The 24,816-nt window shown below is 37.4% G+C and overlaps 2 protein-coding genes across 11 annotated transcripts; both read left to right on the top strand.

Moving 5' to 3' along the window:
- The first annotated feature begins 842 nt into the window (after positions 1 to 842).
- On the top strand, positions 843 to 11,729 carry LOC105162452 (transcription regulator NOT2/NOT3/NOT5 family protein). Of its 6 annotated transcripts, none has more exons than XM_011080464.3 (17): positions 843 to 1,135; positions 1,225 to 1,356; positions 2,245 to 2,382; positions 2,793 to 2,843; positions 3,406 to 3,495; positions 3,575 to 3,721; positions 3,977 to 4,087; positions 4,523 to 4,591; positions 5,636 to 5,804; positions 5,889 to 6,358; positions 7,054 to 7,212; positions 7,975 to 8,143; positions 9,065 to 9,213; positions 9,524 to 9,805; positions 9,881 to 10,015; positions 10,101 to 10,279; positions 11,290 to 11,729. In XM_011080464.3, exons 1-17 carry the CDS (start codon positions 1,043 to 1,045, stop codon positions 11,354 to 11,356), a joined length of 2,610 nt encoding a protein of 869 aa, XP_011078766.1. In that variant the 5' UTR covers positions 843 to 1,042; the 3' UTR covers positions 11,357 to 11,729. The 6 variants fall into 6 exon arrangements, with proteins under 6 accessions (XP_011078766.1, XP_011078768.1, XP_020549482.1 ...); XM_011080466.3 differs by having other exon boundaries at positions 844 to 1,135; positions 2,266 to 2,382; positions 7,048 to 7,212; XM_020693823.2 differs by having other exon boundaries at positions 844 to 1,135; positions 7,048 to 7,212; positions 8,077 to 8,143.
- Positions 11,730 to 14,064: 2,335 nt separating this feature from the next.
- Positions 14,065 to 22,414, top strand: PTB3 (polypyrimidine tract-binding protein 3). 5 transcript variants are annotated; one of them, XM_011080469.3, is made up of 17 exons: positions 14,065 to 14,222; positions 14,447 to 14,543; positions 15,025 to 15,092; positions 15,942 to 16,013; positions 16,106 to 16,182; positions 16,307 to 16,388; positions 17,805 to 17,928; positions 18,238 to 18,302; positions 18,383 to 18,432; positions 18,535 to 18,576; positions 18,666 to 18,717; positions 18,817 to 18,853; positions 18,957 to 18,970; positions 19,449 to 19,556; positions 19,734 to 19,877; positions 20,113 to 20,543; positions 22,093 to 22,414. In XM_011080469.3, exons 3-16 carry the CDS (start codon positions 15,036 to 15,038, stop codon positions 20,500 to 20,502), a joined length of 1,314 nt encoding a protein of 437 aa, XP_011078771.1. In that variant the 5' UTR covers positions 14,065 to 14,222; positions 14,447 to 14,543; positions 15,025 to 15,035; the 3' UTR covers positions 20,503 to 20,543; positions 22,093 to 22,414. The 5 variants fall into 5 exon arrangements, with proteins under 5 accessions (XP_011078771.1, XP_011078772.1, XP_011078773.1 ...); XM_011080470.3 differs by having other exon boundaries at positions 15,019 to 15,092; XM_011080471.3 differs by having other exon boundaries at positions 15,006 to 15,092.
- Positions 22,415 to 24,816: the final 2,402 nt, after the last annotated feature.

The raw sequence follows: 24,816 nt of genomic DNA, 5'->3' as shown, positions 1-24,816 counted from the left end.
TTTTCATTACTGATAAACATAAGGAGAAATTGAAGGAACTTAATGATAAGGCTCTCTGGGTCGTCGGTTTAAATTATGGGTATGAATGAGGTCGGCCTTGCCATTGCTGCCCGGTTTTGCCAATTTTTGGCGTTGATTTTGGGCTTTAGTGTGGTGTTTTCTGACCAAAATTCATACCTATTAGTTTAAACCAATGTAAAAGGTTCCCAACTTAGTCTTTCCTTATGGTATTCGTTTCTCTTTATACTTATCGTAATCAAAATATTCCTTTTTGCATTCCGCCTGAATGGCCGATTTTTCCCTACCGCCTACATGGTCGGATTTACCTTTTTATTTTTGTACACTCCGCCTACATGGTCGGATTTATCTTTTTACTGTTGTGCATTCCGCCTACATGGTCGGTTCTTCCTACCGCCTCATGGCCGGATTTAAATTTTTATTATTTTCTTCGATCCCCCATGACCTTCGGTCATGGCTATATAATTATTATATAAAATAATATTTAATTACTAAATACATATATAAAATATTATATATTAATTGTGAGAGAATGGCAAAAATGTGAAAAAAATAGGTAATTTTATAGAAAAATCGCAGTTAAAGCGTATGTATCCCAATTTTTGTACGGAGGGAGTTTTTTGAACTTTATTTTATATTATGAGGGTATTTAATATTTTAATTTTCATATTAGATTTTTTAAACATTTCTATTATTACATAGGGTCTCTGAATTTTTTCCAATAAAATTCACCCAAACATTGACATTGAGTTTGGGTTTTTAAGCATTCATATATTGCCGTAGCCCAACTCCACATACAGTTACCAGGTCTGAGTTCGAGGCCCGTTCAGAGTAGCCCACCCGCAGAATTATCTGTTCCCCGTCACACTGGTTCCTTACTCTCACAAAGCAGATTACTAATAGCGGCTGACAGACCCGCAAGAGAAAAGTTCGTTCTCTTTTTTTCTCTATCGACTTCCTGAAAACCCTAAGGTTTTGAATGACCGTTTCTTGACTCGTTCTTGATCACTTGGAGAAATTGACAATGGGAGCAAGTAGGAAGTTACAGGGCGAGATCGATCGAGTTCTGAAGAAAGTTCAAGAGGGCGTCGATGTATTCGATAGCATTTGGAACAAGGTCTTTCTCTTGTCCTTTGGATCTTGCATTTTCGGAATATCTTCATCTTGCTGTAAATTCTGATCGGATTGCTCTTTTTTATTGTTTAGGTTTATGACACGGACAATGCAAATCAGAAGGAAAAATTCGAGGCTGACTTGAAGAAGGAGATAAAGAAGTTGCAGAGATATAGAGACCAGATCAAGACATGGATACAGTCCAGCGAGATAAAGGATAAGAAGGTACAGTTTACTATGCAATTATGTGCCTACCAGGTGCTTTTGGTTTCGTTTGAGAACTAATTTTACTGTTCTTTTCAAATACCCGTCGGAGCTACTGTTGGTCACTAATAGATATATTAACGAAAAGATTGGCAACTCCTCTCAAGAAATGAAGATGTTCTAGAAGCAACAGCAAAAATACTCATCTAAATCAGACACATGAAGCATTCAAGTGGTTTAAAATAAGGAGGAAATCTGTTCTTTTTTATTTGTTTAATATGAACTGAAAAATACAAGGTGGAAATGTACGGAATCTAGTTTAGTATTTAGTGATTGATACTTTTGGTGTTTATGCAATATTGTGAAGGTTTTGGTTTTGATTCAAGGCTACCTCTTCTCCAAATTGATGACTTCAAAATTTGCAAAAAGGAAAAATGTATTTTCAAAACGGCTAATCAACTTTTATGAACCCAGAATATGCAAAGAAGGAGAAATGGTTTGCTTGCACTGGCATTTCTTAAAATCTGGACCAATGCTCTCATGTAGCTTTATTGGAGCTAGGAAATAAATGCATTGATAAATTCAGGTAATTAGGCCAACAACCATTGCAAAGCATGAGGAAGACAATGAATGGTATTTGTTATATTTGTTTATTTTGATATACTGTGATTAGTGAGTGATGCTTTTGCGCTGAAATGAATTCTCTTCAATGTCTTAATCTCACTGGATTTTTGGTGGTTGGTGCTTTTATTCCTACTTTACTTGCTCCTAATTCAGACCTTGTCATTTTGTGATGAACTCCATTATATAATATCTTCTTTGCAGTAGCTGAGAAAGTCATATTTCACTTGTTTGATGCCTATTTTCTGATGTTGACAGTGGATTTTCTTTTGATACTTGTTGACATAGGTTAGTGCCTCTTATGAGCAGGCTCTGATGGATGCTCGAAAGCAAATTGAGCGTGAAATGGAGCGATTTAAGATTTGTGAAAAAGAAACTAAGACGAAAGCATTCTCAAAAGAAGGCCTTGGCCAGCAACCTAAAACAGTGGGTATTTCGTTGCTCTTGTTTTTGTTTGTGGCTGTTCAAACTGTTGTTTGTCTTCTGGATTAAGTTTCACTATGATTAACATTAATCAGGAATATAGTCTCTCATTTCAGAAATATAGTTTGTCGATGGGTGGAATTCTATTAATAATTCCCGGTCATGTGAATTTACTTTTGCACCAAATGGAGCTGTTTTCCTTGTGCAACAGAATGTACTCCATTCTTACATGTTATAACTGAAGCGGAAAAGTTGTTTCACTATATCGTTCATGGATATCAGGCAGCTTTCTGATTGCATGGCTGTCTCTTGCAGTTAATATGGAAGTTTTAGCCTGGTGTTGTTTGTTTAGCATTAGGCATATTTTACTTCTTCCAACATGCGGTACTATTATTATTTTTTTCATGTTTTAGGATCCAAAGGAAAAAGCTAAATCAGAGACACGAGATTGGCTGAATAATGTGGTATGTTACTGGAGTTCTTGTATTTCTGTCAGCTGAGTTGCATAGTTCAAGGAGTTGTTTAGCATGTAAAATGATCTCATACATATCTGTTTGATTTTTTGCATCTCTGTTTTCCTCATCATTATTGACTATTCTGTAGTTCTCATGATTTCATAGTTTGAAAAGTCATGCTTAGTATTTAATTTGTTTCAGCTGGGGATCTCAAGTTGTTATTCTTTTGCAGAGTTATCATCATTCGTTTAACTGTTTATACAACTTCTCTGTGTCAAACGAAAGGTCTACCCTTATGAAGTTTCATGTAATTTTGGATGACTTTACTGAAAGTTTATTATCTCTACAGTTTTACCCATTGAAGTGGTTAATAACAGTCAAATCGTTGCCTTAAGGGTATTTTGAATACTACATTGCTATTTTAGCTAGTGGACATTAGATATGGGTATCCGAGAGAGGAATTCAGAGTGGCATGACTCTTGGTCATTGATTTGCATATAATGTCATCTTTTCATGATACTTTTCAAACACGCCATGAATATATTTGAAGATATTATGTCTCATCGAGTAGGTCAGCGAACTGGAAAATCAAATTGATAGCTTTGAAGCTGAAATAGAGGGACTTTCTGTTAAAAAAGGGAAGACGAGGCCTCCCAGACTGGTATGATGAGAAGAAAGTTAAATATCTTAATTCTGTTTAACTGTGTTGTTTTTGTATTTGAAAAATCTTTCTTTTATAGACGCATCTGGAGACATCGATTGCTCGGCATAAGGCTCATATTATGAAGTTAGAATTAATTCTAAGGCTGCTGGACAACGATGAATTGAGTCCAGAGCAAGTCAATGATGTCAAGGATTTCTTGGATGACTATGTGGAAAGAAATCAGGTCTTTTTAATTACTCCGTTATTGTCATGTCCAAATGGAGCTTATTCTATTGTTATACATCTATGGAGGAATGACCAAGTTTATTCACATGATTTGGTACCTTAACAAGGGTTTCTGATTTCTGAAATGACAAAATATGAAAGTCTTAATCCTTATATTTTTTATTTGGTTGCAGTTATTGCTGAGTGTGAAGGTTGTTGACTTATTGGTAGTTAAACTTGAACTATGTTTTCCTTTTTGGCATATAACTTGTAGGAGGACTTTGACGAATTTAGTGATGTTGATGAGCTTTACAGTTCTTTACCTCTAGACAAGGTGGAATCTCTTGAAGATTTAGTTACTATTGGTCCTCCTGGTCTTGTAAAGGTGAATGACTTCTCCCACAGTTACTTGTGTTCCAAAGTTCTAAGTCTATTCAGCTTTTTTATTAGCTCTCCTTTGCTCTCTCTCATTTCTTCTTTATTACAATTTGTGTCATAGACATGTCATTCCAATTTATCTACCATGTTTGTGTATGGCATAGTTTAAAAATATGTTCTTCAAAGTTATCTTCCATGCCTGTGGGCATTCACTCTGCCCCACTGACTTCAGCAGAGTTTCATTAGTAATGAGAAAGTGGATGCAATCCGATGCATTACAGAGAAAAAGTTAGGTTAGAATATGTGCCGCGGGCCCCCTCCTCACATTTGATTTAGGTTGATTATAAGTACTGTCATGAGTAGAGATTTCTATTAGTTTTCTTTTGAGAGGAAAAGTAAACGTTGGAGCTGAAATCCTAACACAACTTTTTATTATTAGCAGGGTGTCAGTGCCTCCAGTGCAGTTTTAAGTATGAAAACTTCTTTGGCTGCAGCCCCCACTCAGGCTCCAGTACGTTTGTTTCTGATACTGCATCTTACGCTCCATGTCCCTTGACTTTCTATTGCCCTGGAAAAGAAGCTATCTTTTTTTGTTAACCCCTAACTTGACAAACTAATGTCTATGGAACACTAAGCCGAGCTTTACAGTACTACTAACTTGTATGGAACCCTTAAGGAGATAACAAAGAAAATTTAGTTGTGAGTTCCAACTTTTCCCAACAAAATGTCAACATCAATGCTCTGGCTTCCTATTAATTTATTTTTGTCTTAGGAGTATTTGCTCACATCACTTGAAACTGTACCTATAACATCCAGTATTATTACTTTTCCACTGATTTTTTCTCATTGCTAGTTATGCTAAGAAAATGTAAGAATGTTTTAATCGTCTTGTCCTTGGACATCCTATTGAGCAGTAGAGTGTAAATTAAACTGTTTTCTTTCGCTTTATGTTAAATTTATCCAAGTTTACGGTATCGGCTAATACTAAAGAAGTTATAGAAGATGCTTTGTCAATCAATGTTGATGGCATTACAAGGTTTGTGCTATTGGAATAATAATTTCACTGGATATTCGAAACAATGCCCCTGACAAAGAATGATTTTTCTTTAATTATTATGGAAATGCATGCTGTTACATAGATTCTTAGGAGATACTTCCTTGTCAACAGATTGACATAATAAGGGTCTTTACATTACTTTGCAACAGTAATTTGTTCAATAGTTTATGATATTCCAAGTAAAACGAAGACCTTCCTTTAAGTATTATTTGTGCTGAGTTGACAAGAGATTGTACTGGCAGTAATTCTTGGGATAAACTTGGTTTTTAATGAAACTTGGGAAATAGCTTCACTTGAATCAAATGGAATGCTGTTTATTTGGGTAACTTATCAAATGGGAGGGTAAAATTAGTACACTCGCTGAAGGAAGACAAAGCTAGAGAGGTCTCCGAAAACTTGATGCATCCCACAACTATATATTGAATTCCCTATCTGCTTGTATTTTTCCTTTCACTTATATTTATCTTCTATGGTATAACTTGATGATACCCTTTTCAGGCAACAACGGCAGCTTCCATCCCACAGGTTGCCTCTGCGCACGACCAAATAGATGAAACAGCTTTCCAGGATGATGCAGTTGCAAGAACCCCACCTCCTAAAAGTAGCACCCTCAGTATTTCTGCACCACAAACACCAGCAGCAGGCCAGGCATCTCCTGGCATCACAAGTTGGTTAACTATAACTTTGCTGGTATCTGAGTTCCTTTCCTATTTTCTGGTTTGAGTTCCTATTTGCACTTTTGAACAATCAGGTGCTGCCACTGCTTCTCCGGTAACCATTTCAACTTCTACAAAAGAAGAGGAGATTGCGAACTTCCCTGGTCGAAAATCATCACCAGCTCTTGCTGAAACTGGATTAAGGGCTGTTGGTAGAGGTGGCTTGCCTAGTCAACCAACTTCTAATATCCTTCCTAGTTCTGGCAACACAATTTCCAGCAATGGGGCCCTTGGTAACATTCCTTTGGCTTCTGAAATGGGGAAAAGAAATATTTTAGGTTCTGATGATCGATCAGGGAGTAGTGGTGTGGTACAGTCTCTTGTATCCCCTCTAAGTAATAGAATAATATTGCCACAAGCCGCCAAGGCTGCTGATACACTTGGATCAGCTGATACTGGAAATGTTAATGATGCTGCAATTATGAGCAGCAGGGTTTTCACTTCTCCTGTGGTTCCTGGTATGCAATGGAGGCCCGGAAGTTCCTTCCAAAACCAGAATGAAGCAGTATGTTCCATTATTCTGTTTCCATATTGTTAGTGATTCTCAGTTCACCTCCTATTAGCATCTTAGGCACTTACGATGACCTCAAGTTTAAAATCAAAACTGAAAAAAAAATATCATTTTTGCTTTGAGTTTTCTACAATGTGTGGAGGATCTGGTTGAACTTTTTTCTTTCATATCTGCTTAAAAGTTTGACATTGATTCTTTTATCTTGTGCTAAAGCTATTTTTTTGACAAGTATAAGACACAATGAACTGAAGTTACACTGATGGGATCTAAATCACCATGCTTTTGAGATCAAGATGTTAATTGTTAGGGAATCAACTGGTAATAGGCACAATATAAGAAGCTAGATTGAAGCAAGATTGTGAACTTAAGAATAAACTGTTCTTTTGGTTTATGATGATGTTTGGTATTGTTAGTCATATAGACGAGCAATGAGATCATGTTTGGCATCTGTAAGAGGACATAATTTAATGGATTTGACAAGGTTTGTTTCTGCTGTTTGAACCGGAAGTCAATTTTTTCTAACATGCTGTTGCCCGAAAATCTTTTGTTTTTTTTTTTTTTTACCTTGTGATTCCAACTCATGTTACAGTTACACACATTGTCTCGCCACGCTTCAGTATACACAATCTTGATTGTAAAACCATTAATCATCATGAAAACAAGTTAATTTCCTGTATTCTTAGGGGCAGTTTCGTGGGAGAACTGAGATTGCTCCTGATCAAAGGGAAAAGTTTCTTCAGCGATTTCAGCAGGTACAGCAGCAAGGTCAAAGTAATCTTCTTGGTATGCCTCCTCTTGCTGGAGGAAAACAGTACTCTACACAGCAACAGAGTGTGCTCTTACAGCAGGTGTGGTTTCCTTCACTTTTTTGTTGGCATTTCTTTCAGGTCTTTTAATACATGTGACTGTGAATCTGTGTCGTAAATCTTTACTTGTTGGATAACGTCTACAAGTGTTTTCTTATGGACTTTGAATTAAATTAAAGGTCTTTTGATGAATAACTTTTCCTTTTTTAAACTGTGGTATTCTCAAGGAAAACTCCAAGCAGGCTTTCTTTATTTTGCATATGCACATATGTTACATTCCTCATCCTCCCTGGCTCTGTCCTCATGCTAAAAGATGAGGAGAAAAAAGCAAATAAAGAAGCAGTTTACTGCTCGATCATCACTAAAAAAATATTTTTGGATGATGACTGTTGAATTGAGCTCTGGAAGTTTAGATGAATCTTGCACCTTAAAAGAACTATAATCTGTTTTAGTTACAGAAAACTACTTGTAGAAGTTTTACTAATAGATTGATCTATCTGCTGTTGCATAGGATTGTGGTCAAATTTAGGAAGTTTCCAGGAAAGCACACTCGTGTCTAGTTTGTATGTGTTTGAGTTTCACAGCTCTTCTTTCTCCTTAAATCCATTTATCTTTCTATTGTATTGACTCCTCCAAGGTTCTGAAAGAGTTAAGAAGATAGGGTCCAATCAATACAATCTTCCTACTGCGGATTGGAATATTTTCTCTTCTTTTTGCTATGGTGGAATTTCTTTGAACAGTTTTATCCCTTTGGACTTGTTTAATTTATTGAAACTTGCTTTCACTTGTTAAAAACCCACTCAGTTCAATGCTCAAAGCCCATCTATCTCACCTCAACTTGGGTTGGGGATTGGGGTCCAAGCTTCAGGTCTTAACAGTGTTACAACATCTGCTTCACTGCAGCAGCAGCCAAGTGCAATCCACCAACCATCTAATCAGCAGACAATCATATCTTCAACATCTAAAGATGCAGGTAATGTTGCTCGTGAATTTGTGTTTGAAGCATCCTTGACTGACAATGTTTCTGGCCCCTGTACTGGAGCTTGGAATAGTAATATATATTAGTTTTCATTTGACATGTCTGAGACATGATAACACTTGTTGAGAAGTCACTGGGCGCTATATGCTTTAAGCACAGCTTCTCCGGTCCAAACTATGGTAGAAATAAAAAATGTCTTCGTTCTTATATAGAATGAAAACTGAGAAAGCAGAGATTTTAATGAATTACTAAGATGCTTCTCTATTTCGATATTTTCTCTGGATCAGAGGAGACTGCTGACCTTGAGAGAAGGTAATAATAGGTAGTGCTCACTGTCACATCTGATTGATTGTAGAAGTTAAGGAATTCCTTGACGATTTACATTTGCATCATTAAGTTCCATCATTAATTATCAAAATAGTTTGTACTTGTGCTTAAAAGTATTGCATTCTGAAAGTTTGATCTCATTTAGTCTTCATAGTTTCCCTTACGATTAAGTCGTGTGATAATGCATCCAAAAACTGACCGAACCTGGCTAGGTCGAATTTAGCTTATCAAGAGGGCCCGAAAAATTAACTTGATTTAAGTTTATGCTTATCTGAATCATCTGTATCATGTCTAGAAAACTTTTAATGAAGTCTTTCAGTATACTAAATTGCTGATTTAACTATATATATCTCTAGATCCATAGGGTACATTGAGTTTTAAAATAAGGATGCAGGAACCTGCAGGACGCAATTTTAAACTTCAATCCATTTTCAAGTGTTGTTTAATGATGGGAAGAAAGGTTGTAGGTCCTGTGTATTATCGTTATAATTACAATTCTGCAACAATTTTAAGTGAACCCTCCAAAATTGACTGAATGCAATTGTTTGATCTCGACATCCTGATGGCACAATGTTTTTACATCTGCAGAAACTGGATTTACAAAAGTTGAGGAGTTGCAGCAGCAACAGTCCCTCACAGAAGAATCATCAGTGGATTCCGCTTCCAACTCCGTTATTGGAAAAACCCTCATGCAAGAGGATGAATTGAAAGCTTCTTCTTACACCTTAGATTCCGCGGTATGTGTAAGGTCCTCTCTAATTTAAAACTTCTAGGGAATTTGGTTAACATTACATTTGGCTTGATTACTGAATCTTATATAGTATACACTAAGATATCAGCTATTGTGTTCCCTGGGTGGGCCCTCCAATGTCTAACGATAACATTGCTTTAATATGGAGATACATGTATAATTGTTTTGAATTTTCAAAGTACTCCGAGTCTTGGTTTCATTATTGAACTCATTGGGTTGAGTCAAGTCATGTTGTCAATTTTTCTAGTTAATTATCACGAAATCAATTTTGCTGCTATGCAATTGTTTGCTAGCAGGCTGCAGCTGCTGCCGGCGCACTTGCTGAACCTTCCCAAGTGATGAGGGAAACTGACCTATCTCCAGGACAACCTTTGCAATCAGCTTCATCTTCTGGAAGTCTTGGGGTTATTGGTCGAAGAAGTGTATCTGACCTTGGTGCTATTGGAGATAACATCAGTGCCTCAACTGCAAATTCGGGAGGAATGCATGATCAGTTATACAATTTGCAGATGCTCGAGGCTGCTTATTATAGACTTCCTCAACCCAAAGACTCTGAGCGTGCAAAGACCTATTCTCCAGTATGCAGCTAACTTATTGTAGATCTCGTTCTTCATTTTCTTCGCTATTCCAATGTTTGCTTTGGCTATGCACAGAGACACCCAGCTGTTACACCTCTGAGTTATCCTCAAGTACAAGCCCCTATTGTCAATAATCCCGCCTTCTGGGAACGGCTCGGTGCAGATACATACGGCACGGATACCCTATTCTTTTCATTCTACTATCAACAGGTTATTTATTCCATTCCTTTATTTATGTATCCTGCATGTATTTCAGTGTTCTTTAACTTGTTCTGACGCTAACGCTGATCTGCAGAATACTTACCAGCAATATTTGGCTGCTAAGGAATTAAAAAAGCAGTCCTGGAGATACCACAGAAAATACAACACATGGTTCCAACGGCATGAGGAACCAAAAGTTGCCACAGATGATTTTGAACAGGGGACATATGTGTACTTCGATTTCCATATTGCCAACGATGAACAGCATGGCTGGTATGTTTTCCATTTCTTAAGTTCCATTTGCCTGTGTTCCATCTTTGTGATTGCACTTTCCATCAAAGAACACATTCATTGTTTATTTTGTTACTATCTACCCATTCTATATCATGATGATGCAATTACATACACTATTTGGTCGGGACTTTCTGATATCTGATTATTTCCTGTAAGGCTGTAACCCATTGTTTTCTATATTTTTTCTTTTTGCTTCAGCTGCTTCATTTTTAAATTTTATTTGTGAAGAAGCTGAGTAACTGTAACAAAACATAATATTAAGTGTAACAATCACTTGGGTTTGTACCAATCTACTTGGTAGTGGCATTAACATGATTGTGGCCGAGGTTTTGCCTCTGGGGCTGCATAAGGGGTGCCAATAAGCTGAAATCCACTTGAAACTCAATCCTGGAGACAGACACAATTTTTTTCTTTTGATGGCTGCTGAGATTTGTCGCTAAGGAACGTTGTTAGTTATTAGTGAGACTGGGACCTTGAGAAGAAGTGACTGCTTCGACTTGAGGACCAGCTTCGGTGAAAAGGAAGCTGATGGGGTGAGTCCAGTATTAGTCTCAGTTTTATGCATAGAAAGATGAGTACACGTTCACCTGATATTGCACGTCAAAGGCTTGCAAGCTCCAAGTGCTTGAGTTTAGGCAATGCCTTTTCTGAAAGATTTGCTTTCTTTGTGTGCTGCAAAATTAATCGCACATGGCATGTTCCAAGAGTAAAGGGATCCCTTTGTTCCTTTTCTCATCGCATAATGTCATCCCTGATAATAGGAGCTTTAATTAGTGATCGGTGCTGTGAGCATGTTCCGTGCTCAGTTTCCATTTTGTAGAGCTTCACCACTTTAAAACTACAGGAAAAAGGAGATTAATATAATTTGCCTAGATCTTGTGTGAATTTTGTGTTTCACATTTTTATTTGAGTGTGCTTTTTATCAAGTCCAATTTGTGATCTAAATTTGCTTCCGTTTTTGTTGACTTTTGTTCTTTGCTTTCACCCAGGTGTCAGAGGATTAAGACTGAGTTCACTTTTGAGTACAGTTACCTTGAAGATGATTTAATCATATAAATTTACCTTCTGCGCAGTTCACTGGTCTCTTTTGTATTATCCTCGGCAACTTAAAGCACCTTGCATGTTCAACTTGAACGTCTTTACTCAGAATCTGTTTGGTGCTCTTAGGCTCATAGTGCATTCAACATTGTGCACCCCCTCCCCCTCCCCAAATGGGCCTTTCTCTCTTTAACAACTCGCCATGCATTGACTGCCAACTATAATTAGTACCTAGGCTGCAATTTATTGTCCCAAAGTGTATTCCCTATAATTAGTGAACATGTTGCTGGTACCATGCAACCATGTGAATGAAGATTCCTTATGTAGGATTTAACAGTACAACATGCGACATTGTTAAGTTATATGCAGTTGCAAGGTGAAACTTTTGCCATGTTCAGTATATAGTTACACGTGAGATGGGGGATCATGGGAAAACAGAGGAAACACGCAAACTTGTAGACTTGATAACTAAGCGACATCCGTGTAAAATCCTTTTCTACTTTTTGTTTTATCAGGCCATTTCTCAAAGCAGCAAATTGACAATTCTGCTTCCCAACATTACAGGATCTTTCTAAAGTTAATATTTTTGACCTACGTATAGCTCAAAAGACATGTAATAATAAGGATTGTTTCCTGTAATAATTCATTTTTAAATTTTGTATTTGATTTCATTCAAGGCCAGTGTTCCCAGTAACTTTCAGAAGAAATGAAGCACAACAGCATGGAGAAAATAAACCCGCAGAAAAAGAACACAAGTCTGTTAAAAAGTTGAAAGTCGAGTATGACACAGAACTTACAACTTTCAACTCAAGTTCATGTTCCAAAGAATTTCAATTGACATATATGACATCTTTCCATATATACAACTCAGCAATGTTTAAGACCTTCAAAATTATGGTAGGTCGAGCTAAACAAGAAACCCAATACGTCATGTTTGATTCCAGATATGGCCTCATGATGTCACTTCCATTGATTTCTTGTTCTCATAAGTGCGTATGAATTGTTCAACTGGAAAACGTACATTTCTCGAGCTAAACCGAATCATTTTGTCTGTACAACTAGTACTGCAAAATCCAAGACGTCCTGGGTATGCCGCAGCACCATAGTCTTTATCTGTGTTCTCATTTAATAGAAAAAACAAACCAAAAACGGAAAGAAAGAAAGAAACCAAAAAAAAAGTAAAATATGATAACAAAAAAAGAGCTGAGACAAGGGCGGGCCAGGACTTTCCGGCTCAAGAGAACTGTCTGAGTAATATCCAGCCTTGGAAATAACAAAATCATAATGAGCAGTTAAATTGCAAGGTATTCAAGAAGTTGGAAACAACAATATCATTATGAGCAGTTAAATTGCAAGGCATTCAAGAAGTACATATTTACTATGAACGTCCTAAAGTGACATAGTCTATTTACATTACACAAGCAAAAATGGGGTGAATAACAATTTATCCCACTGCCATATTCATAATGAACAAATTATCCCTTATAAAAAATAAATAATAATTTAGACCCTGTGTTATTTTTTAAAACATAGAGTGTATATTGCTAAATTTTGAAAAACACATGAGGATAAACTGCTAGTTTATTTTTCATAAGGGGGCTATTTGGCTATTTTCCGAACTAGATTGCAATGTACCCAGGCAAAAATATTAGGGTTGTACTTATAATACAGTAAAGGTTGATTTTTTGCATCTATAAATGAAACGTATATGCTCAAGCAAAAGGCAAGTTAATATGTCACCTTCCCTTTCTGCTTTTGCATCTATAAAGAAAGAATGCATAAAATCAATTTGCACAAAAAGATAAGTTTCACTTTCACATGTCAAATGTGCAGTCATTCAAAAGTCTCGATAGTAGATTAGCACAAAGAGCAGATGATAAAGTTAGACCATCGATGAAAATTTAAGTAGTGAATATAGGATGTAAGGGACCTGATAACTCCAACTTAATGCAGTTACTGGGTGATCCGTAGGCTGATATTAACCAAAAACTGTGATATTAAGACCAGGGGACGTATAATAGATAATCTCGAATTAAGAATGCAGATTATTAAGAATCTAATTTAGATATCGAAGAAAGGCGATTACATCAATGGTATTGGGAACAAATTAAGCCTGTAGGCTTCACAGAGGTTTTAGCAAAAACATGGCAGACGCAGGAAAGATCGACGAAAGCACTTCTAATCTAAACTTCTGGGCTCTGAAACATGATGCCTGTGACTTTAAGAGTGTGTTGACAAGTAAATAGCAACAATCGCACTAAAGAAAGTTAAAGGGGGAAGAAAGAAATAATAAAAGATACTAATTTCGAAAGAAAAGCCCGCTTATCCATCATCACCGCCATAGAAGGGGGCTAGCTCCGGCGGCAGGCAGTCTTCATCGCAGTAGAAGCAGAGAAAGACGGCTCCGGGGAAACCATTAACGAATGTGAAGATATCAGAGCCTCCTGCAGCCAATGACGGAGGGCGGCATCCTAATCTTCACAATCTATGGAAAATCGTCCCCCTTTTTCCCGCTGTCCACCGCCACCTGCTCAGATAAGATCAAGTAGTGCGTTAGAAGCCCTTGCTCATATTGCTCTGTCTTTATATACTCCTATATTCCGTGAAAAATTCCAGCCCCATAGTCTCTGTTTAATTACCTGAAACACCCCTTTAGTTCCAGTTACTACTTGGCGACCTTAACCCATTGCGATTGGTTCCCGAGGGCATAACTGTCAATAGCAAAATGAATTGCCTGCCGAGAAAACCCTAACCCTACACCCTAAGTACATCCCACCCTCCCACTCCTTGATTTTCTCCTTTCTGCTTCGTTCTACTCTCCACTCCCCTCAAGTACTTACTCTCCATCCGTGCCTAGTCTGCTCCTCTCTTTGTCCATTATAAGGTGATTGTACTTGTCTTATTCTGATGTTCATCCCGTTTAGGGCTTCTCTAAAAGCTTTTGGTGTATAATTTCATAATACATGTTTATGCTGCTAATTTGATAGCATATCGATCAGAGTTCCTTTTCTTTTGGGGTGGAAGGGAGGGTGGGGCGGCTAAGGATCGGGCTAGTGTGGAATTTTTTAATTTTTCAAGCATGTGCTATACATGTTGCTGTTCTTGCAGGCTTCCTCAACACTGGTTCTGTTCCTTCAGTTTGTATAAAAGCTTGGTTGAACAGTGAGGCACCACTTCTGAAAGGGTAATAAGCTTGCGGAAGAAGGTAATTAAGGCGATAACCTTTCAAGTGTCTGGCTGAGTTTTTCAAAAGGGGTATGTTCATGTGCTCTTTAGGCCAAATAATTAGAAGTTATAAAAACTTGACTTTGGCTCAAGGCTAGGATCCATGTTATGTGCTTTATTGGCTCAAACATGAGCTGATATCTTCATGTTCTCATTTGTTCTGAATTCAGAACTAGGGCAACTTCATGGGCTTTGGATTCATTTGTAATTGTCAGGTCATATATACTACAGTCACTCCAGTGATAGACCATCCAATGCATATGAAGTGGATTTGCTCTGCAGTTTCTGTTATTTGTTTCTTTCTTCCTTTCTGGGTGAACCTCCAAAGCATATCATTTATTTCTAGTGTTTTTTTCCTTTTTATGTTCGACCTGCCCATACTCTTTTTTGCTATCCTTGGATGTTGATTCTCTAGGAGTAGCCATATCATAATTCCCCATAGTTACATTCTTTAGTTTCAGGATTGTTCACTATGGCAGAGCCCTCAAAAGTCATTCACGTTCGTAATGTTGGTCATGAAATTTCTGAGGTAATTTCCTTCTACCTTGCCTAATTGACACATAATGTTGCACTTTCAGATTTTGCATTTTGTTGGTCATACATGTTTGGAAGAATGTCATGTCTTTATATTCTTAATTGGCATTCAATCCCAAAACTGAAACAACCAACACAGAGTTTTTTACTGAAGTTAGTGCACATTTTGTGATTGAGAAATAGGAGGGATGACTTGGATTTGAAGAAATTGTCTTTGATTAAGTAGGCACAAGAGAAGAGGATCCCTATAGAACCCAGATTGGTACAAGACCTAAAAATCTTAACCGATGCGTCTTGAGCTAAATGCACCTAAGTTTATTTCTTGATCTAGTTCTTGATTTTGCTGAGCAATCTCTCAAATAATACGCAGCCTTATCATAATGTTATCTGATTTGTGCCTTTATTCTGTCAACTGTTTTTGAGGGATCATAGTAGGCTGGTGTCTCTTGATAACTAAAAATTACTCATGCCATACTATTATTGCATGTAATTCGCCAGCTTGCATATGTTGTGCCAATGATTCAGCTTTGTTTAATATGAATTACTGATTATATGTGGATTTACAAAATCTTTGACTCTTTATTTTTTTTTCCTATCCTCAAGATTTAATTGGTGTGGCTAATTAAAGAAAATTAACCGTCCTCTTTCTAATTTTTACAAGAAAACTCATTGAGTATACGACTAGATAGCATTTATATTTCATCACTTTAAAATACTAAGCAAGTACACATATTTTATTTTTGTTTCTTGTTGATGCAAACATATAAACACATCTATTGCTCTTTCAATAAAACAATAAATTACTTATACATTCTATTTTTTATATTATGTTATTCTTCTCCAGAATGACTTGCTCCAGCTGTTCCAGCCATTTGGAGTTATCACCAAACTTGTGATGCTTCGAGCCAAAAATCAGGTTTCCTTCTTGAAAATATGTTCGAGCAGCTATGCAATGTGGGCAGCCAAAAGTAAATTTGTTTCTGATAGCTGTTCATATTAAAATTTCAGGCCCTCCTCCAAATGCAAGATATCGCTTCAGCAGTAAGTGCATTGCAATTCTACACTAACGTTCAGCCAAGCATAAGGTATCTTGACTTGATAGAAAATATTACCTTTTGGCTTTCAGCTTTCCAACTTCATTATGACAGTTCTCCTCTCATGTATCTAGCATTGTCGAGTCTGTTAATGTATTTTCTTACTGACTTCTAGGGGAAGGAATGTTTATGTTCAATTTTCATCACATCAAGAACTAACCATTATGGATCAAAATGCTCAAGCGAGAGGAGATGAGGTGAATATTATGCATGACTGCGACAATTTTCCCATACTTCATTGAGACTCATGTTTTGGTCAGTTGTACCAAGTTACAAATGGCTTGCAGGAGTTTGAGCATGAGTAGCCGTTATTCGCTTTCCAAATGTAACAAGATGATGGTGATGATGATGATAATAATAATGATAGAAGCAACAATAATAGTAGCAGTAGCAGCAGTAATAAAAAAAGATTGATCAGAGTATTCCCTATCATCTTGAGGCCACTATATTTCACAAATTGGGTTATCACTTACTCAAGTATATGGTCAAATGTCGAAACTTTATGACTCACTTGAGAAAGATGAAATGATTTAGATTCGTAATGTTGGGTGGGTTAATCATCTTTGAATGATGTCCATATTGGAGGAAAAGGTATCAAATGTCTACATTTGACCAATGTATCTTGGGCAAGCTGTGAATAACCAAAATATATTTTTGGTACTCTAGTTCGCCTAGAAGGCGATAGACTTGTCTTCCTTTAGTCACATGTAAGACCTGAAGTATATAACTATATATAATAAAGCTCCATTTAAGCAATGGTACTTGTAATATTATGAATATTCTTATTGCCATCTAATGTCAAGTAGAATAAATTATCAGTGATGGAATGTAATGGCCCTATATCATTGCATATAATCAGCCAAAGTGCATGACTAGCATTACTAAAACCTGTTAGTTGGTTTCATTATCTTCGTTTTATATAAGGAACTGTGTCATTAACACCTATCAATAACATAAACTTGAGACACTTGTGGATGGATTTGCAACTTGTGAATATTATGTCGTTACATTCTTATATTGGAAATTTCCAACTTCTTAACACGTTTGTTCCAATGGAGTTTCTACTTTAAAAAAAAATAACTAACAGTGTATATGTTTTCTCTTTCTATAGATTGAAAATAAGAATTAAAAGTATGGTGTTGCAATGAATTTATGGTATACTTTTCGTGATGCAAGTATCTCTTTTTCGTGATTGGAGATCCTTACATGGTGTTTTCCATCTTATTTTAAGTTATTTACGTGGTTTTTTTGTTTTTTTTTTTTTTTTGGGGGGGGGGGGTTGAGGTTTCTGCATATTTGCGTTGTAATGGATGGTGCATGATGTCATATAGATCAGCCAAAGCAGTATGGCTGCAAACCAACCAATTATGTCACTGCTCAGGCTCTTGATTTCTTGCTTTGTATATATTTATTTTGTGTGTTTGCATGTTGAGTGATCGCTCTATGCTGGTTATTCTAGCTCTATATGTCCATATCCTTTTGTCTTTCTGTATTCTTTTCTATTCATTCCCTTCTCTTCTCTCTCTGCTGTGTCTGTGCTGGTTTGCTGTTGGGGTCTTCTCTGTATTCTGTCTCTATGCTGGTCTGCTGTTCCGCTCTCTCTGGATATCCAGCCTAACAGAATCCTCTTAGTTACGATACATCACATGCTATATCCTATTACTGTGGAAGTGCTGCATCAAGTTTTTTCTCCTCATGGATTTGTAGAGAAGATCGTCACGTTTCAGAAGTCGGCTGGTCAGCATCTTCAAATTTTCTCTTTTCTCTTAATTTCGATATTGGTTAAGGCCGTAGGGAGAATGTCTAAATTTTGTGTCATCCTGTGCGAGAAATATCTTTGTATGATTTGAAATTTCCTCTCTTTCTTGAGAGATCTAAATATGATTCGGTGAATTACTGTCTATGCTGTTTCTTTGACGTGTATGAGATAACTATCTCTTAAGATCACTATCTTTGACCCCTTAATCTGTTAACTGCATCATTAACTGCTACTTTCTCTAGTTGTGCTGTAATTCTTGACAATACTCTAATCTGCAAATTGTGTAGGTTTTCAAGCTCTAATTCAGTATCAATTACACCAAAGTGCTATTTCTGCGAGGAACTCCCTTCAGGTATATTGAATGTTAAACTATTAGATAGGCTTACTTAATTGGCACTGAAACAAAGTCTATTACTTGCAACTCTTTTCTAGGGACGAAATATATATGATGGTTGCTGTCAGCTGGATATTCAGTTCTCAAAGTGAGTTGATTTTAAGAGTTTTGGTGCATGTACATGTTACTATATTCTCCTGCATTCTCCTTGCTGTTATGTTGTATAGTTACCAAAGTGCTCTTTATCCAGCCTTGACGAATTGCAAGTGAACTATAATAATGAACGCTCAAGGTAAGTTTGTCAGTCAGATGCCATGTTATTTTTCTCTTGTCGGTGAGTATTGCCATTAAGATTCTCTTTTTGTTCTCTTATTGTCATAGGGATTTCACAAACCCTTCCTTGCCTTCAGAACAAAAGGGCAAGTCCTCTCAAGTAAATCCAATCTTCTTGATATGACAATTGACATCATTTAGCTTTCTGTCCTTGAAACTTTTTGCCTGATTAGATCAAATTTGATTCCTTTTATGGCAGCCTGGGTATGGAGATACAGGCATGTATGCCCATGCAGGTGCTTAATTAGCTATTGTATGATTGTTTGTTGTCAATTTCATTTGTACCTCAATCCCACTTTCTAACATCTTTCTCTCCCTCTCTCTCTCTTGCTCTCTCAGTTGGATTTCCACAGGTGAGAACCTTGCTGCTTGTCTAGGCTTCAACTGGTGTACTGGTCTTAACACCCTCCCACAACTTTTATCTTCACTTCAAATGCAATGAATATGCTGTGATGGTGACGCAACCGTTTCAACTTTTTTCTTCTAAAAATTTATCATGCACTTGCTATCATAATACTTTGTAGGTATAAATACTCAGTTTAGCTTGTATTTATTAGCTATAATGTCACCTTTTTATCATCATCCATCTTTGCTGACCTGGAAGACAATGATCGTGTGATAACTCTAGTGTTTGGTCAGGCTGCTTCCTTTATATACGGTGGTTAAATGAGTGTTTTCTTTTGCCAATACAGTGTATTTTGTCTTATTTTACTTTAAATTATGGTATGCCATTCTGGTACACTCATTGGGTGCTGCTTCCGATGTATACATGTAAAATAATGTTGGTTATAGCATTTGTGGTGGATTTTTCTTTGTTGTCTTAAATTGTAGATGGGCAATGCTGCTGCCATCGCGGCTGCCTTTGGAGGAGGTCTACCACCCGGTATAAGTGGAACAAATGATAGGTGCACAGTTCTTGTATCTAATCTGAATCCTGATGTAAGTTTCTACCTGTTATTCTTCTCTGCTCACCTCCTCCCTCACATGATCACACGCACACAGGTGCATATTCACACAAGCTGATGTATTGTCTGTTTCTCATTGCCTTTAGTGCTTGAAATTATAGAATTCAGCAAAATTGTACTGACTCTATCATCGTCTTACGGTCTTTTGCAGAGAATAGACGAGGATAAGCTTTTCAATTTGTTCTCAATATATGGGAACATTATTAGAATCAAACTTCTCCGAAATAAACCAGATCATGCATTGGTTCAAATGGGAGATGGTTTTCAGGCTGAATTGGCTGTTCACTTTTTGAAGGTTCAGTGAATTTTTTGTTTATTTACTTGCGCTGCTTGACTGATTCCTGATTCATTATGTTATCCAGCTGAATGAGTTTGGCCTTTCTATATCCGACCTGTGAAACATATATGTAAAAATGCGAAAAATTGGAATTTCCCCGACTTATCTATTTGTTGGTTTGTTTCACAACCTTCAATTTTCTATGTTGCTTTTGTTGATTATGCTAGTAATCTTGCATCTCATTTTTATATAGGGTGCTATGTTGTTTGGTAAGCGCTTGGAGGTGAACTTTTCAAAGCATCCAAACATTACAACTGGAGCTGATACACATGAGTACTCCAACTCGAATCTCAATCGTTTCAATCGGAACGCTGCCAAAAATTACCGGTATTGCTGTTCACCGACCAAAATGATCCACATCTCCACTCTCCCCCAGGATGTGACTGAAGAAGAAATAATAACCCACCTCGAAGAGCATGGAACAATTGTTAGTACGAAACTCTTTGAGATGAATGGAAAAAAGCAGGCTCTTGTCCTCTTTGAAAATGAGGAGCAGGCTACAGAAGCCCTTGTGTGCAAGCATGCTACATCACTTAGTGGTTCAACCATTCGGATTTCCTTCTCTCAGTTGCAAACTATATGAGGACTAGCGCTCAAGGCCACCAAGTAGTGGAGCTGTAGACAGTATGATTTCATTCCCAAACTTGAATTCACCAGTTACAACTTTTTTCTTTTAGACATCATGGGCTTTAGCCTGTAGCATGTGTTTTGAGGAATTTTTATCTATCATTACCAGGTTTTTTTTGTTCAACCGCTTTTTCATGTTGGACTAGCATCATTAATTGCACATTGCAGTGATCCAAACTCTATTATGGGGTTCTCTGTTCTTTTATACTACTTTAGGTTCTGGAACACATTAGCTAACGTGGTTATAAGATCATGATCTTTCTTGGGTTTGCTTAGCATCTAATTTCACATTCAATGCAACTCTACTTTGAAATATCTTGTTAGTGCCGTACCAAATTAAGAATCTCTTCTTGTAGTTAAATTCAAAATAAAAGTATGTTTTTGTAAGCCTTATATGTTTAATACATATTTTTAAGAAATGACAAGTTTCTCCATAATTTTATTTTCCAAAAGTAGATTTTGATTTATGCTTTTTTCATGAATGAGTTTGTGCTCAATTCCTTTCTTTCAAAGCTTGAACTCAATCCCTTAAAATTTTTCTTGAGCTCCACCCGTTTGCATTGATATACTAGTCACATCATTTTTCATTTTTACATTGCTGGGAGTGATTAATGTTGGTATGGTGGATATTGCACTTGATACATTTAAAATTCTATTTGGAAAAATATTTCATGGTTACCTCTGTAACTGTGATTTTTAATTTCCCCACTTGTTTTTATGCCAATCAGCTTGATATAAGTATTAACACACAGCAAAGACTTTGCATTTGACACTGCATAAGGTTATTGAGAATTTGCAATCACAAAGCTCGGTCTGCTTTTTCTAGAGAGAGGCAGATTGTGTATGTTATTTTTGTAGTTAGTGAGCTGTCACATTCGACGTCAAAGAAAGAATGGTAGTTATGGGTTGCGTAAAGAGGTAGACATCTGGAAAGCTTGGCACTGCTGCCTTTGATAAAGCTATTTGGATTGATGTCTGAGAACATATAATATATATATATATATATATAATTAATTGCTGATTTTGCTTCAAGTAGAGACGAGTCAGTTATATATATAATTGCTGGTTTTGGTAGAGAGGCATGTTTCCTTGGAAAATGGTGTAAATGGAGGCTCCTAGTGAGATGGCTGCCTTTGTTTCTTATTGGGAGACTGCTACATTAGTCTGTATTTTATTTATAGAAAATAGAAAAGCTGGGAGGATACTGTTAGCCTGATATTGCACCCTGAGGTCAGAGGGCTTACAAACTGCAAAATGGATGGAACTGGTGTGATTCTGAATGACATCTTAAATGATGCTGGGTTGTCTGATTAGGTTCTCTGCTGGTAAGCCTTTTGTTTATTTGGGTGAACAAAAGTTCAGTTCTTTCAGAAGGAAATGATTCACTAGGCTAAAATCTACTTTCAGTTTTGCATCATATATCCATGTAATTTATGCGCTTACACATGTTTGTGTTATCTTCATGTACAAATATGACTTATCAATTCTCATGATGAATCTATATATTCATGGTTTTAGTTACTCCTTTTTCTTTGCTTTGACTTAGGTGCCAGAATCAAGACGGGTTCATTTTTTAGTACAGTGATCTCTTGAGGAGTACAGTGATCTTGAAGATGATCTAATCATAAAGTCTAGTGGTACCTTCATCATTATGCTATTGTTCATCTCCTCTCTCTCAAAAAGGACTGGCTGCAATCATAGCATGATTGGAGACAATAAGATTTGTAGTCTGCTACTGTGATTGTGCAGTGTGTTCTGTAACTGATTTCCATGTGAAAAGCTACAGTTTGCTTGTTACTGGTTCAAATCGCTCTAAGGTTTGACGTTCCTTCTGATTCAATAGGAAATCTTTTGTTCTGTTATGGTAAGTATGTAGTGCCTGGAGCTACCATCATCTGGTTAATTACACTTACCTCATCCGAAATGACTAAATTATCACTTCATCTTCTGTGTATTCTCTCTTTTTTTTTTTTTTTTGGATAATTCATCTTCTGCTTATACATAAATCCTTTAGGGATGCTCCCTCTAAAACTTCTCCCCAGAAAGATTTAGACTATCTTAATTCCAAACTATTGCTTTGACACTGATAATATATTTTGGTTAACAGCTAAACCCATCAATTTTATCGCATAAGGAAAAGAGATAATTACCCCGACATCTCGTGGAGCATAACAAAGTTCTGCAAATCACTCGATCTTACATTATTGAGGAGAAAAGACTTGCTTTTGTAACCTCAGTCTCTTACTGGTTGATGAAATGTAGCCCCCTCCCGGGCAGGTAGTTGGCATGGATAAGCCTCCATAAATTTCGAAGAAATATTGTAGATTGCGTCTGTTGGGGGCTCTTGATCAGTGGAATTCCTTGCAAGATATGCTCCCAACTTCCTAGGTGGTAGTTAGAGTGAGGGGATGGGATCTACCTTGATTCTTAGCCCTCGTCATGACTGTGGTTGTCCTGCCTCCAAGTGGCCGAATGACCTCTTGCCAATTGTGCATGTGAGCATGTTGGTGCCAAGGTGTTAGGTCACCCTCTTTTATGGGCTTATGGGTGTACTTTCGGGCCTCTACTATAGTTCGCTTCCCCCAAAGGCCTTTCGCGAGGTTTTGAGCTAGGGGCCACTCCTCCATGCGTTGTCCGTATTATTGAGCCCCTTATTGGATTTTACCTAAGCTCAATTTTTTCCTGGGCTGGGTGCATTTTTGGGGCATCATTCAGTTCTCCCCTCCTCCACTCTGATGAAGTGGCGGTGGCCTACACATCATTAGAGTAGTAGGCATGTCGTCTTCTTGGGCTTGGCAGTCTTTCTCCTAGAAGAGGTAATCCCTATCCTGCACCAACCCCATGCTCATTCAGGGCACATACATCTTTCTTGGATAAGTGTGTTGTTCTGAAAAAAAAAAAAAAATGTTTGGCCACTGAATTAATAACGGTCTGTAATGCCGTAATGGTGTGTGGGTGCGGGCCTCCATGCGGAGTGGACAATGATTATGGTAACCAACCCCGTTGGTAACCGCTTGCGCATAACTGCCAATGGGAAGCGGTTGCCTGGACATAGGTGTGTGTTATCACATCCTTACCCTCTTCTTCCTTAATGTTGCGCATTCTCTTTTTTTCTTCATTTCCCCCCAACGATCAAAAAAGAAAGGTTGGAACTTTTATAGTTTCCTTTCCTCCTTTATTATTCCTGTATTTTATTTTATTCTTTCTTTCTTGGATTTTTATGTTTTAAATCTTGAGCGTTTTACTAGTTTTAGGGGCGTCGACCGACGAGTCTGTGCATTTTGTTGGAGAGACTCCCGTTGGTGATGACCCCTAATAGGTGAACAAGAGGGGGATAGGCTTATACTCATCCTCCTATAGAGGCATCCAGAGATGGAGCTTAAGGCGACTGCTACACAATGCTACTTCATATACAAGTCCATTGACTTAGAGGATGAAAACTCTGAAGCAATGAGGGGGAGGCTTCTTCGAGGGAGGTGCGGGGACAAAGGATGGCTCCAATCTAAGAGTCTGATCAGGCAGAGGTGCCATTGGTAATAGATGTTGAGTGAGTGAGGGCTACCAGTCCATTCTAGTAGATAGGTTGTCTTTGATCTTTATGGTTGGTCGGATGCCCTAATCATGCTCGTTTAGATTTAGGCTTTTAAAGACATAATGTGTTTGCTTTCTAGCAAGGCTTATTTGTCAGGCGACACCTGTCAGGCAGTAAGACCTTAATTTGCTAGTATGCAGTAAGAATTTTTTTTTATTCTAAGTAGATAATATTATGGAAACTACTTGTCTGGATTATTAAAGCTTTCCATGGTGATTATTTGTGTTTAGAGCGTCGTTTGTTTAAGAATGAACCTTTGTCTAAGTAGGCGGGTTCTTGAGAAAGATATATTCTGAAGAGGCTCCTAACTAAGGCCAATGAGGCCTGCTTGGGGGCAGGTATTATTTCTGATGAGAATGACTTCTAGGAGATAGAACTTATTTTCTAAAGAGGATGATTGTCTAAAGGCAGAACTTATTCTTTTAGGAGAATGTCTGCCTGGGGGAAGGATTTATTTCTTGTGGAGGATGAATGCCTGGGGGCAGGACTTATTTTTTTTCATAGAGGATGTCTACTTGGGGGCAGGATTTATTTTTTGAGGAGTGTGTCTTACTAGGGGCATAACTTATTTTCTGAGGATGCTTTCCTGGGGGCATGACTTATTTTTTTAGGATGACATCTGTCTGGGCTGGACTTATTTTCTGATGAATGTGCATGCCTGGTTCAAGCTTATCATTG

Source organism: Sesamum indicum, linkage group LG5 (assembly GCF_026168435.1).
Source record: "Sesamum indicum cultivar Baizhima isolate 11 linkage group LG5, ASM2616843v1, whole genome shotgun sequence".
Classification (NCBI taxonomy): Eukaryota; Viridiplantae; Streptophyta; class Magnoliopsida; order Lamiales; family Pedaliaceae; genus Sesamum; species Sesamum indicum.
The sequence above is the reverse complement of the archived record's forward strand: the minus strand, read 5'-3'. Positions and strand labels throughout refer to the sequence as shown.